At 40.4% G+C, this 14,593-nt stretch overlaps 1 protein-coding gene across 2 annotated transcripts in view; it reads left to right on the top strand.

The window, feature by feature from the left end:
- Positions 1 to 14,593, top strand: part of LOC137298929 (uncharacterized) — an 88,203-nt gene that overhangs the window by 29,780 nt on the left and 43,830 nt on the right. For both annotated transcript variants that reach the window (XM_067831313.1, XM_067831312.1), the window contains exon 2: positions 14,131 to 14,346. In XM_067831313.1, the coding sequence (XP_067687414.1) occupies positions 14,131 to 14,346 (216 nt within the window). The remainder of the gene's footprint in view (positions 1 to 14,130; positions 14,347 to 14,593) is intronic.

The following is a 14,593-nucleotide window of genomic DNA, read 5'->3' as shown; positions in this document are numbered from 1 at the left end:
AAATGGACAACACCTCACGAACATGCTATCGGCAACCAATGAATGAGCCGGCAAATTAGTTTTTTACACCACCTTTACAGTATTCAACGTTTTGGGCACTAACCGAAATACACTCATTAAAACCATGTAGAGGATCGAACCTGGTACTCAGCCAAAACTGAAACTGTTTTATGTTGTTTAACACCAGACGCCACTTTTCTAGCTTTATGATGGTAGTATGTTAGTAATCGAGTCTGGACAATACATTCCAGTGATTGGCACCATGAACGTCGATCTATTTAGACATAATGACATGCACCAATAGAGTAAGCGGGTCTGACCAATCAATCCCGTTCATCACCTCTTACTACAAGTGGGCGGTGGGATAGGTAGCTTAGTGGTTGAAGCAACTGCTTGTCATCCCGAGGGCCAGGGTTCGATTCCCCACAAGGGTACGTGAAGCCCATTTCTGGTGTTCCTCACCGTGATATTGCTGGAATATTGCTAAAAGCGGCGTACATCTACACTCACTCACTTATGACACACATGGGCTCCTGAAGACCAATTCTAACCCTGGAGTTGGCAGATGGACACTGTTATAACGCTGTCAGTTTGTATGCCGTGATATTTAACAAACACGTCTATAATACGCACAGTGATGTAAATATGTTATTGTCACTGAGGACTGAACTTGGCCTACAACAATGCAGGTGTAATATCTACCCTCCTTCATCACCCGCTACTGTCCTCGTGTCATGACATCATTGACTGTATCGGCTATTGTCTCGCCCCAAAGCTCAATCGGATCTTGTTAGCTTAAGGCACAACTGGATTATCAGAACATTCCGAAACAAGATATTCAGACAAATTGAAAACATACTGCCCACTAACAATGTCCAGCTTTAGGCCCCTAGAGAGGGGCAGCCGGACCCATCTCATGTCTACAAAGGCGTGTAAACCGAAAATGATCCCAGATGATTCTGAAGTGGTGTTTTGTCCGTGTCGGGTAATGGTGTTGACGGACAAAGTACACTGTATCATCTTTTGATGGAAACCATGTCGTTTCCTGGGTGTCGATTTTGTCAGCAAATTGAGGGATAATGACCCGTGGACAGCTATAAAGCCGTGTTCTCTAACACCGCGATTGGTGGGGAAGGGGCGAGAAGTATCTTTAGGAGGAGCCCTTGAAACTCGAGGAAAGCGGGTTTTTCACTCGATCTTATCTCGGCTGTGTTCAGTGATGCAGGACTAGCGTTAAGCACAGGAAATGATGTTTAACATACAATGACCAGTTTCTAAATTATATGCATATCAAGTAAATGTAATCTTATTATACCCCAGAACAATGTCTAGGTGGTGTAGTCTGGCAGAATCTTTCTGGCCCAGAACTGGAATATTTTTTGTAATTTAATCTTGTGTGTCCTGAGTCAAAACAGAAACAGCGATGTATCCAAATCAGGATAAGTCTCACAATTAACGTTCCAACAGAATGGAAACACTTGAAATCTTTTACACAATGGAATTAAGAATGCAAGTGTGTATCAACCATATCAAAACACCGTACTCCTCGGAAAGGAAATAATGGTCTAGACTAATGTTTAGTCTTTAAATATGTATTATGTTTATAGTATCAAATTAACACATATAAATTGAAAATGAGCCCATGGCAGACCAGGCATATCTCGAACAACGGATAACTTGATGCGTTGTTAGCTTACATTTTGGGGTTATTTTGAGTCAGAGATGATTCATATTTTATGATGAATGGAAATATCCAATTTAAATCACAAGCATATCAACAATGATTAACATATGTGCGCCAGGAAACATCGGTTGTAGGAGGGTTATTGTAGGACATGGTGATGGGAGTTGAGTACGAGGGGAGGGCCTCTGGCGCATCTTGTTAAATCAGAGGGGGCGTACAAGGTCTCTTGACGCATGTCAGGTATGTCGTTATGTAGCCTCAAGGAATCTTTCCAGCTCGTTTGATATCACAAATTCGCCTGGTAACATTGGTCTGTTCTTAAGTTCCTATTATAGGATTCTTTGCCATACACACGGCCAGATTCGGTGACTGGTAAAAGTAATCACTTATCCTCGCTGTTTTATCCTAAGTTTAGCCATGTGTTTTATTTGTCCACTCTAGTACATAAAAATGTTTTAACACTGTGGTAATGCTTATATCTTGTCATCTAGAGGTACACTATGTGTTCAAACCCTGTTCTACTTGCCAAAGGGTGATATCCAACTCTGAGACATGCCACCAAACCAGTGTCGGTCCAAAACGCCCCGAGGCAGGAATGCTTTGAGCCCTTGTGCATGTCCATCACTCATAGGTCTTGGGGTTGTCTAGCAATATTGTTTATTATCAACACGTGTATGAATTTTGCTAAGGCTGTAACACATTCCACCTGTGAGGCGATTAGTACCTGACACACTTATCTCCATCACAGAGCCGCGTCAGTTTAACATACAGATGGAGATTTATTCCATTGGGATCTGAAACTCAGCTCCATTTCCAACACACCAACAATGGCAATGAAATGAAGTCATTTTATCTGAAAATATAAATTCACATGAAAACTTTAGTACAGATGGAGTGAAAAACAATACGTCCTTGACTGACGGATCAGATTCGTTTAATCGTACCTCCTTTCAGTTGGAACGAAGATAGCCTTCTCTCAGTCCTTGAACAACATCATTTCCCTACCGCCAGACCCGCCTTGCAAAGCTAAAGCCCTAAATGGTGCAAGTCTAGATTTCATTAGGTTCATGGTGTGTTCATCTTGCTGGGGCTCCTATTCTGTGTAAATAGGTTTATTTGTAAACAGTTACTCTCAAAATCATAATATTCATAGAATGAGCACCGGACCGGACACGGACGATCTTTCTGATTAATGACTGGATTAAACGACCCAAAGCAATGTTACTATCAAACACTTTTCTGTTGCTTGTTCAAACAAATTTCCGAGATTTAACAATAATTTGCAGAAAATGCTTCTGAGTTTTAACATTGCAATGTTTTCCCTTAAATCAACCCGTGAAGGTCCGAGTTAGAATATTGTTCTTCAGTAATCCATGCTTGTCGTAAGAGGCGTCTAACGAGATCGGTGAATAGGCTCGCTGACTTGCTTCAAACATTCATCGGTTCCCGATTGCCCAGATGTATGCTCATACTGTATGCTCATTGTCTAAGACCCGTGAAGGTCCCGGGGTAGAATAGGCCTTCAGCAACCCATGCTTGCCATAAAAAGGCGACTCAGCTTGTCGTAAGAGGCGACTAACGGGATCGAGTGGTCAGACTCGATGACTTGGTTGACACATGTCATCGGTTCCCAATTGCGCAGATCGATGCTCATGTTGTTGATTACTGGATTGTCTGGTCCAGACTCGATTATTTACAGACCGGCGCCATATCGCTGGAATATTGCTGAGTGCGGCGTAAATCTAAACTCACTCACTCACTCACTCATTCATTGTCTAATCCAGACTGCATTGTGTCCAGACCGCTGGAATATTGCTGATGCACAGTAAAACTCACTCACTCACTCGAACTTAAGTCAATTATCAGATTATCATTCTACAAGTACAACACGTTACCATAATCGTTTAATACGCGAAGGTTTCATTGCAAAGAAGCAGCTTTAAGGTCGTATTTGTAGTCATCGTTTGACTGGTACTATCCCGAAAATGCGTTATATATTATTGTCAAAGTAAACATGATTATATAACAGTCAGTTTTAGTGAATTGGCCGTCCGGGGCACACCATCCCCTTCCGAAGATGTGCTTTCTCGATACAAGAGGTTTTTGCTGCGCTGTAAGTCGAGCTGGCGTTACGTGGATGCTGTGACATAGGTGCAAACGCGGCACACCTTGAGCAAACTGAAACATTTCACGTCTACCTGTGTTACCTGTAGCGGGGAAACCATTTACAGGTGACACGGACTCGTGTCGTTCCTCGTTACGTGTGTCGAGAGGTGCATCTTGTACGTAATAGGAGTGGTCGGAAATGATGTTTGTACTGCACACGTCTGTGACACGTTGTTATTTTTAATAATATCTCTTTGTACGTAGATACAAAACCTATTTGCGCCGAGTAGCTTTGGTGGTGATGGAATGAGTATCATTTTAAGCCGCTTTTAACCGCACCAACGAGAGAATAAGCACAACATTTCTAATTGTGTTAAATACTCTTGCAAGTGATCAAATTAATGATAAATTATTGAAAAAACCTAACCAAGATCTGGATGATGTAAGGACGACCATGAATGAAAAAAAACCAACACTATCTCTATGAAGTTCGACTAAAGTGTAATTAAAATAATTTTGACTGAACATTAATAAATATACACTGATAAACATAAGGCATTTGACCACGCTAAGGTAGAAGGTAAACATTGTAATATTTGAACAATTTAAATTAATCTGGCTTGAACTGCCAATTTTCTGCAGGTTTCTCTCCCTTTAAAGTGACAGAAAAACATGTCCAAATGTTATTCAGTTGTGTTGTGTATCCACAATGGTATGTGTTCACGTCATGAGTGTTCAAGAATATTTAGAATAATGTTTATAGAGTCACATCATATTACACTAATTATCCGTTTTAATATCCATTGAAAATACACTTTGCCATGGAACGCCCCTGTTTGGACTTTTGAAAGCCAACATGGATCCATTACCAACATTATCACAGGCCTTGGCTATGCTTTTATGTAACCTTGTCGTAATTAAACGTACAGTTAAAAGTATCACACATGTCAAAGTCAACATAGACGGGAGTTCCGGCGTAGTTGAGCTTTTGATCATCGTGTTTGTTTTTTCTAACGTGAGAGTCGATTTACATTGTTAAAATTTTATTGTGTCTGCCTGGCGGATAAACAACGTGTGCGGAGAACATGATGTTATAGATTGAGACTTTAGTTCCAGGACTATGACTTTAAATGTGCACCTACTAAAGAAAATGTTTAAAACGCCAAAGGACCTTAGACTTGCTCAATTATTCGAGATTTGAGTTGAACTACTTTTTCATCAATTCTACATGATCTCGGAGGGCTTATAGATAAGAGCGCGTAGCAGAGTAGCGAGAAGGTCCCTCAGCGTTTCCATCATCGTTTTAATGTTAGACATTGAATGGCAGGGTTAGAACTGATCTTCGGCAACCTATGTTTGTCATAACAGGCCACTAATGGGATCGGGTAGTCAACTGGGATTATAGAATCCCAATTGCGTAGATCGATGCTCATGCAGCTGATCACTGGATTGTCCGGGCCAGATTCGGTTACTAGTATTTACAAGTCGGGACCATATAGATGGAAGATTGCTGAGTGTGGCGTTAAACAACAACAACAACAACAACAACAAGAAAACAAATTTTGATACCGATAACTAGTAATGTTTTCAAGGACTAAGCGTTAGTGATCTCAAATACCCCGGTTGAAGATACCGGTCGTTTTTAATGCTTTCAATGAATTCAATGTTGGATTAGGCTCGGGTCAGTAGTAGTCCCAGTTAATCTTTTTAAACACGCTTCAACTCAGCTTATCTGTGTGCCAATTCAAATATTATCATGAATGTCGATCTGGAAGGTAAAGATATCTCTAATGTCGACGAGTCTCGGATTTCACCAAGGAGACAGTTAAACGGTAATACCTAGACTAGAAGTACACATCAGATCGTGAAAGCATAGTTCACCGTTCATGCGGAGGGAACTCATTTATCTTGATAGATATACTGTGATAGAAATAGCCTTGTAATGTTTGGCGAGGAATGTTGGAACACGACTCTGAGGAAATACCTAGCTATGCACTTTACAACTCCAACAAGTCACGCCAGATGACTACGGTGCGAAACAGCCCGTCCTTGAAGAGTGCCACGGTTATTTTGTAGTAGGAAGCGGTGCCTCTTCTGCTGAGATGGCCTACGTTTGGTTTTTGATAGATGTTGTTCTTGGAATGTTTATTACACACGCGTAAACAAGCCGTCGTGTTGCAAACAAACACCGTTTGTCTGTCTCCTTTAAAGCTTGTACGAACCAATCTGCAACACCTACACCCCAAGAGCTGAGTTATTTTGACAGGAAGAGGTACATCAGTTTGTTTAACTACATGAGATGCAGAGCTATTGTTTTGAAGATGGACCCCCTAGGCCTAGAAAATGGGAACAGATGGTGGGGATTCCTTGTTGTTATTCTCATCCTGAATGCCGAGTTCGATTCCCAACATGGTCAATGTGTAGAGCCGATGTTGACTTCTTGACATGCTATTCATAACATTTGACATTTGTCGAAATTATTATTGAAGTTATCCGATGTGTATGGTCAAATGAGGTTATCAGAAAGTAAACAGCTATCACAACAGACTGATTTTTCTGATGTGCTCCTTACGCATCAAACGTATGATGGTAGAATTGTCTTTGGTCTCGTTCGCTCTTGCTGATGAAATGTTTCTTCTTTCGAAAGGGTTTGCGTGAGTGAGTGAGTGATGGGTGAGTTTGGCTTTATGTCGTTTTCATTAATATTCCATCAATACCACGACGAGGGGACACCGGGAATAGGCTTTACACATTGTGCCCAAGTGGGGAATCGAACCCGGGCTTCAGGGTGACAAGCGAACGCTTTAACCACTAGGCAACCCCACTTAAAATGATCACAGCCTATATCAGAATACGGTCACTCAGTTGACGAGGTGAATGACCGACGTTGAATTAGCCTCTCAAGCATTCAATAATGCACTAAATATGAGTTCTTCGACACACTCCAGTGAATGTATATCCTTGAATTACCGCATAGATCTGTCTCTACTTAGTACTTTGGCTTGTACATTCTGCGAATTCGAATGTGTGACGTGCTGCATTAAAATCTTATGGAGACTAATCCATTGCAGGTATTGCGTTGTGACATCTTTATGATGTATTGGAGAACCTACAATGCGTCTTTGCATATTATTTTGCATATTTCCAGTTCCCCATGCGAAGGTATATACCATACATATCTCTCTCCTCCCAGTCTGTCTCCAAGAAACTTGAGAATTCTATTCAAGTCTAGGAAGATTTGTGAAGCCCAAATAGTCATAGCTCGAGGATCGGCTCGGTATGCAGTTGTCTTATTAATAGTTTTACATTTTTAAAGAAGATTGCTTTGTTTTTGAGACTAACTATCAGTCTACAATCTACAGTGCAATCGCTGTTAAATGTTTCCAGCCAGAGGGTCTAGTGAGTTAGTGAGTGAGTATAGTTTTACGCCGCCTTTAGCAATATTCCAACAATAACTCAGCGGGGCCATATGGTTCGCATACCTGTTCTACTCATGGCACAAATGACGTGAGATGGATCGTGGTGTTGGAAGCATTAGATAATTCATTTCATTTAATGAACTCAAAACCACAGGCTTGTTCTTATCTGTTCTCGTTGATTCAACCATGGCTTCCATTATAGTTAAACTGACATTAAACAATACATGTATTGACAACTTGACATAATCCACTATATCAGACACCAGTTAAGACGTCATATCATGTTTACATCATATCGCATTCAAGTGCCAGACATGTTTGTTTTAATTACGTTACATCGTTTTGTAACCAAATTGATTTAATATGCGTTCCTTTGTTCTATCACGGACAGCACTCCCGACATGTTTGATGCCCCCAAAAATCTATTCCGTTGATGAATCGTGGCGTATGGACCAGTGCAAAACAAGCTGCGGGTAATCCGCTGAGGTTGATTCACTGCCTGAACCCTTCTACATCCTTGAAACCTCGCCGAGTTGAACTTAAATAATGCGTGATTACTCCTAATTGGCAACTGGCCTCTCACTGGTGCCAGTGCAGATCTCGTCCGCTGCCTCGCTATAACGCATCTGTTCGACGTGTTATAACAGCAATGCACAGCTATATGAAAATTAACATTGGATTCCCTGACTTTTTCTGTTAAACTGAAAATAGAGATGTCTCTGCATGAAACTGTGTTCCGGTGTCCTCTTTACTGTTGTTTATGCACGTGTATCTAGACAGATTGTTAAAGACTGAGACATGAATATTCGTATCTGAAATTATTTGAACACGTGTTACACACGTGTGTTATAATTTGACTTTCAATATGCAAGGGCACGTAACAACAAAGTATGCATTTTACACCACGACTGTTCAATGTTAAACATGCGTGTGATTTAATAACAGTTTAGATGCGTAAATAAGCACGTGCATAAAGAGAGGTCTCCCTTGAATTCGGCGCTATAAATGTTATTACGTAATACTCATGTGCTGTACATATTTCTGGTCTTTAGATGTTTGTGAAAACTGACACCTAAAGACATACTTTCGAGTGAAAATATTCCAACGTTGTTTCCAAACATAGAACTTGCTTCATTCTCCAGCGAAATGTACTTTTGAAAAATAAACGGTCACGTGACTGGCGAATGAAAGCGCCGACAGAATGTCATCAGTTGATTTATTTCGCGTTACGGTACAGGGACTAGGGCGAGATGACATTAAATTTTACGATAGCAATCACGAAACCTTGAAAAGCAGTCAATTTATCACTTTACCCAGAGGGCAGCGGCTTCCACCATGTGAGATTTAGCGATACGGGTCTAGTGACACAGGGTTATGAGAAGTTTGCCGTGTCAGTTATAACATTACTCCGGACTGATGGATATATAAACAATTCCCATATGTCAAATAAGAAAATGTCGAAAAGGAATTTAGTAGTATTTATTATTCTTACTCGATTTATACATTTTGGGGCGTTAACTACATGCACGGAATTCTTGTCTTAGATATTATTTAGTTTCTAGTCCGGTTCAAGGATGTCTGTCGTCTGAACTAGAATAACACTTTGTCTCTATTATGTATAATTTTGACAAATTATTCCTTTTAAATTGAAAAGGAGACCAGGTTAGATGGAATATTCAGTTCCTCAACCTGAAGAAACCTGAAGAAGACACGTTTTACTAAGGGCAATAGGATTTGCAGTAAGGTCAAACCACGAGGCAAATAATGCTGTTCAGGGACTGTGAGACAAACTAGGTCTGAACATGCATTTTTGTTTTGTTTATAACAGTTTCATGTAGCATGTGTCACACATGTACACGTGAATATGAGAACTTCATTTGTTCGCCATTTCGAATTTAGGCCAACGAAAAGTAACTACTTCCTATAGCTATATTTATTGAACTAAGCACACTTGCGAATTGGACACTGGGAGTATTTTTTAATACCAAAGTAGGTATCTGTTTCTACATTGCTGTTTCATATTTTTTGCATGTTGGAGAGATGAGTTTTGACCAAGCAAATTGGTGGATGATATCATGAACACCAAATCACCAAGTCCTTCATACACAATCAGTCTAACAAGCAATTACCCAATCACATTTTTATTGGCTAACACCAGTGTCTTGCTATGAACCCCGCCGTAGGTGGAGCGGGAGAACAATGAGGATGAAACTAACATCTGACTTCTTTCCAAGACATCCCATGATCCTTATAAACACTAAACAGGTCTTTGCACCGTTCAACACCTTCACAATTTCACTTGCACAACGGCGTGCAAAGATTTGACAAATGTTCTTCACTGCTGTACCGTCTTCATCAGAGGGCACAACGGTTCTCAGGAGTGACATGATAATTAGATAACATCATGGCATATTGGTTTCGATAACATCTTGCTTATAAAACTGTCTGTGGTCTTATCTTTCTATATGGAGAGTTCACGGCTCTCAGGCTCACTATATGTCTGACAATGATGGACACATCTCTGACTGGCACCTCATCACTGCTCCGTTAACGCGAATAAACCGTCAGTGCGTACACGTTATGAAACTGAACCAAGTCAAGCCATCTGGAAGTTGATACTGACCGCTGGCTTTGCGTTCTCTTCTCCCTCCCGTGATTGCCCCATAGTGTGCTGAGATTGCCCCATAGGCTGCTGAGATTGACCCCATGAGGAGCATCCTCCTTGTAATAACAGATAATGGGAATAGGATGAGGGGTTTTGTTTTCCTAGCACATGGCATCAATCGAACACAGATATCCCTTTCCAAGGTGAAATCTGTACATTCTCACTCGCAACGACGTGAAAAGCCGCTGGTATGTCTGTTCATTTATTACAAGGTTCGTGTTACTGAAGAAAATAATAATAAGCTAGTGAATAAAAGTTAATGGTGTTTGGAAGTAGTGTTTTAACTGTTTGCATGGCGTATCATTTTCCCTTGTTGCAGTGGTCACAATGCTTACATCTAGACTACTCTCAAGTATAAGACACCTTTGAATCATCGAATGTTGCGACCACCGATCGAGCTCTGATTTGTCCATTATGATTATAACAAAGGAAAATTATACTTTGTTCGGCAATGGGGAATATAAATTATACGTTTGATCCGATCAAAACCAGTCAAGATGAAACATTAGCTAATCTTGATGCCCTTATTCCTCATATGCAGTGGGGTTATGAACTAGTTAAAACGTTATCGTTTAATGCAGTGTTTCATGTACTATATGTCACTTTGCTTGTCAATAACACTGAGTGTTAACACCTGCTTACCTGAAAGGTTATACAGGTGGGCGAGGTTTTCAATGTTCCTCTATTCGCTCTGAGTTATGTTTGCAGACCGCAGCCATATAGATGGAATATTGCTGAGTGCGGCGTAAAACTGAGCTCATCCACTCACTCACTCACTCAGATTGCTAGAAATATCGGATCTTGGTTCGAATCCTGGTTCAGTTATGTTTTTAAAGTAGTAACCCCTTAAATTGACACGCGGTCACATTACTGAAATAATAACAATCAGCAGGCCATTAAACATAACCAAAACCCAACCGGATTCGACCCCGCTGTGACATTGCTTGGAATATTGCTAAAAACGGCGTAAAACCAAACTCACTCATTCACTGGCTTTGCGAAACCACAAGGCTCTCCTTCATCTGTGTAATATGTTTGCCTGTAACCAATGTTTTATCAACGATTAAGCCCTCGATTTTTTTCACTCGTACAGAAAGAGCATTAATATTAGTATTATGGCGACGTTTTTAGCACAAAAATCAAGTTATAGACTGTCCCCATAGTGGACACCCATGTGCAACGACCGCAGCAGTTCGTACGTCCCGTACTAACCCTGGGACCCGTGAAGGTCCAGGGGTAGAACGGGCCTTCAGCAACCCAGGCTTGCCATAAAAGGCGACTATGCTTGTCGTAAGAGGCGACTAACGGGATCGGGTGGTCAGGCTCGCTGAACACCTGCCATCGGTTCTCAATTGCGCAGATCGATGCTCATGTTGTTGATCACTGGATTGTCTGGTCCTGACTCGAGTATTTACAGACCACCGAATATTGCAGAGTGCGACGCAAAACAACTCACTCACTCTTATTTACTGAATCAAATAGTCGTGTTATGGAAGAAACTGATCCCTAACCTTTTATGAGTAATATATAAATCGTTACATTCACCAATAGAAACCATCAACGTCACACCTGTAATTTATATAATCGAACACAACCTAGAACAGGAAATTTCAACCTTTCAAACGTTTGCAGACACGTGGCCTGTATTGTGAAGGAAATCCCACACCAATGCAGTGTTATTGAGATATAAAAACGCAACACACCTTCCCACCCACTCAGCGTACATCGGAAATACTTAATGACAAATGCATACCTGTTTTTAAAAATATATGTGTTTTATGTGTCATTCATTCATGTAAGCAACACCCTAATCTACTGCTATAGCTCAGCGCACAATAGAGCCGGGGAGATAGGAGTGTTCTATCTTAATCGTACATGTATGTATGACCCGGCTCTAAGCTACACAGGTGTAGAGTTTTTAGTGTGTGTTTTTACGTCTCATTTTATCTTTTAAACAAATAATAAACTTTAGATGTTACAAAACATTATTTCGCTGTTATATACACTCAGCCAATGAGCTGTTCTATATGAACACCTTATGAACATTCATATTTGACAAGACATGAATGTTTTAGAGGCATTTCATGAACATTTCAACTGATAAGCGCCTACTGAGATGGTCTGTTTCTAGTCAGACCAAGAGTGGCCACCAATTATATAACTTCAGTTATATAAAACATGTATTTTGTTTATGATAGTCTGTTTCACAGTTCCTGAACCACATCTTCACTCCTTGCTATTCCCCCGCAATGCTAAAGTCCAGATGAAGCAAGTCTCGATTTCTTCATCATTCTGGGACTCAATTTAATGTAGTTCAATTCTTTGGTTACAAGTAGAATTATATGTATATATACAGAGAGTCTATGTTTACCATTCTACTCACTGTAGATGACGATACAAACTTAATATAACATGTAGGGTTCAACACAGATCTGTGTATATACGTGTAGGATTACTTGTGTATGTATTACGTACATGTCAACCAATAGCACGGTAGTTCTTTCAGGAGAGCACTCACACATGTGTATTCACATAATATTACAAGACCACAAGAAGAGCTGTCCTTATATCAGTCTGTTCACAACATACCGTGTGATAAGAGGATTAATGTTCACCTTTGCCTGGCTCACAGTCCCTGAACCACATTACTTTCCCTGCTGCCAAGCCCTCTCTACAATGCTAAAGCTCTTAATGAAGCAATACTAGTTAACTAGATACTAGATAACTAGGCACTAGGTAAATCTCGGGGCTCCCTGGATCTTCTTTTCAGTTTATATGGGTTTGTTTGCTGCTATCAAAATTATATCTATTTATAGACAGAGCGTCAGTCTGTGTTCACCCTAGCCCATACTTGTTGCGCTGTGGCGGAGTGGAGACCAAAGTTGGGTACAGAGTTAATTAGCGAGTCACCTGTTTGTTGACGGGGGAACGCGGGGGTGATAGGAATCCCCCGTAATCCGATCTACCACCGACTGTCAAGGAGACGGGCTAGTGGTATGACCTTCTTTGGAGGCGAGGAAGACGGAAGGGACTTGAAAAGGACATTGCCAGTGTCCAGTCTTTTGAACTGAATTAATTAATTAATAAGATCATATTTATATAATATATAGATATTTAGAACTACAAAGTGGTTGATAAAGAGAGTGGCCTAGGGTGGAAAGCGACATCATGAAAGCTATATTTTTACGTTTCATCCCAATTTAGCCTTACAATGGACAGAGAGTAACCTTTAACTGGTAAAAAGTTACGAAAACAACTGCAGTCAATTTCAATCAATTTCATACCCGTGTATGTAAACATGTGATATTAATTGTGCATTCATGATTGATAACAGATCAAATATAAATCTCTGGAGCGGATGAATCCCTAGTGATACGACAATTATATCATGTATCTTCCAGAAATAGTTAATTATATGTAACTTTCATTGACTCCTCCCTCCTGAAATGAACATTGTTAGCCCATGCGCCCAACATTGTAAATGTCAGTCACTCTTGCTATTGACATCGCATGGCCCAGCGTCGGTGTAATGACTGGTAAATGTCAATAGTTCACTATTTCCGCTCATTTAATGCTTGAAAGAGAGCTACTAGAGTTCACTCTTTATGTCTGAGCACATTTGCTGATTTTGGTTTGTTGTTCAAATGCAGCTATGTACCAGGGCATTGCTATTTTATTAGAAAACTGGAACGTATTTGTTCAATGGATCTCTACAAATTTGACGATTACACAGACATAAGACCAAACTACACGACAATGAAACCTCTTATGTTGCAACGAAACAATTTTACGATAAGCCGTGTGTTTAAGATAATAGACTGTGGCTTTAGCTGGACTGAAAACAAACTAATTCACATTTGTTCACAATCATCCAAATATCATGCTACACCCAGCAATATTTCAATAATTTAATCACTACAGTTCCTGAAACAAATATACCCAAGACAGTACATGCAAGTCTAGAATATGCTGCAAGATTACCACAGTTTCGGGAAGTCAGGAAAATATTTTATGAGCCTTAAGGGACCTTTTTACGATATTTTATGGATATTGATTAGAAACCGTTTTGTGTAAAATCTGTTCATTTCAGAGACAAGATGTTAGTCTACCAAACTCACGAACTCACTGATATCGCTTGGTCCCGAAATACAAATTCAAGGTAGTTCATTTTGATCCCAACCCGACACGTCTGTTTGATTTTACCATAGGAGCAGGTTGAAAGGCTTGTTTCATTCAACTGGACGTGTTTGTTTCAGAGTTTACCACCCGGTACTATCTTCCCATGGACCAAGTGAACAACCGTGATCTATGGAATCCTTCCGGTCTTGACTCAAGGGTCTATGGGGGCCCAGATCTGATCCAAGGCGCAATCAAGAAGGCGATCCGACTGAATGGACGCACGCAGTACATCCGAGTAACGGGCCCTGGTCATAAGCGGGAGTGCTTTGGAAATTTGAAGGAATGCTCTACAGGTTAGTATTGTGCGAGTTGTCTCCCTTATATCTCAACTGGTTCTGTCCACACTCTTCCCCCTTGTGATACTTGTGATCAGTTATAGTTATGTTGTAGGATAACAATGCGATATAACTGTTATGTTAGTGCTAACATATATGCCCGTTCTTGTAACAATGTGTTCATAAGAATCACTTGTTCTCTCTTTAGCCAAACATATGTACACATAATCTCAGAGGTTGTAAAAATGGCTTCCTGTCCATTTGG

This window comes from Haliotis asinina, chromosome 10, assembly GCF_037392515.1.
Source record: "Haliotis asinina isolate JCU_RB_2024 chromosome 10, JCU_Hal_asi_v2, whole genome shotgun sequence".
NCBI classification, from domain to species: domain Eukaryota; kingdom Metazoa; phylum Mollusca; class Gastropoda; order Lepetellida; family Haliotidae; genus Haliotis; species Haliotis asinina.
The sequence above is the reverse complement of the archived record's forward strand: the minus strand, read 5'-3'. Positions and strand labels throughout refer to the sequence as shown.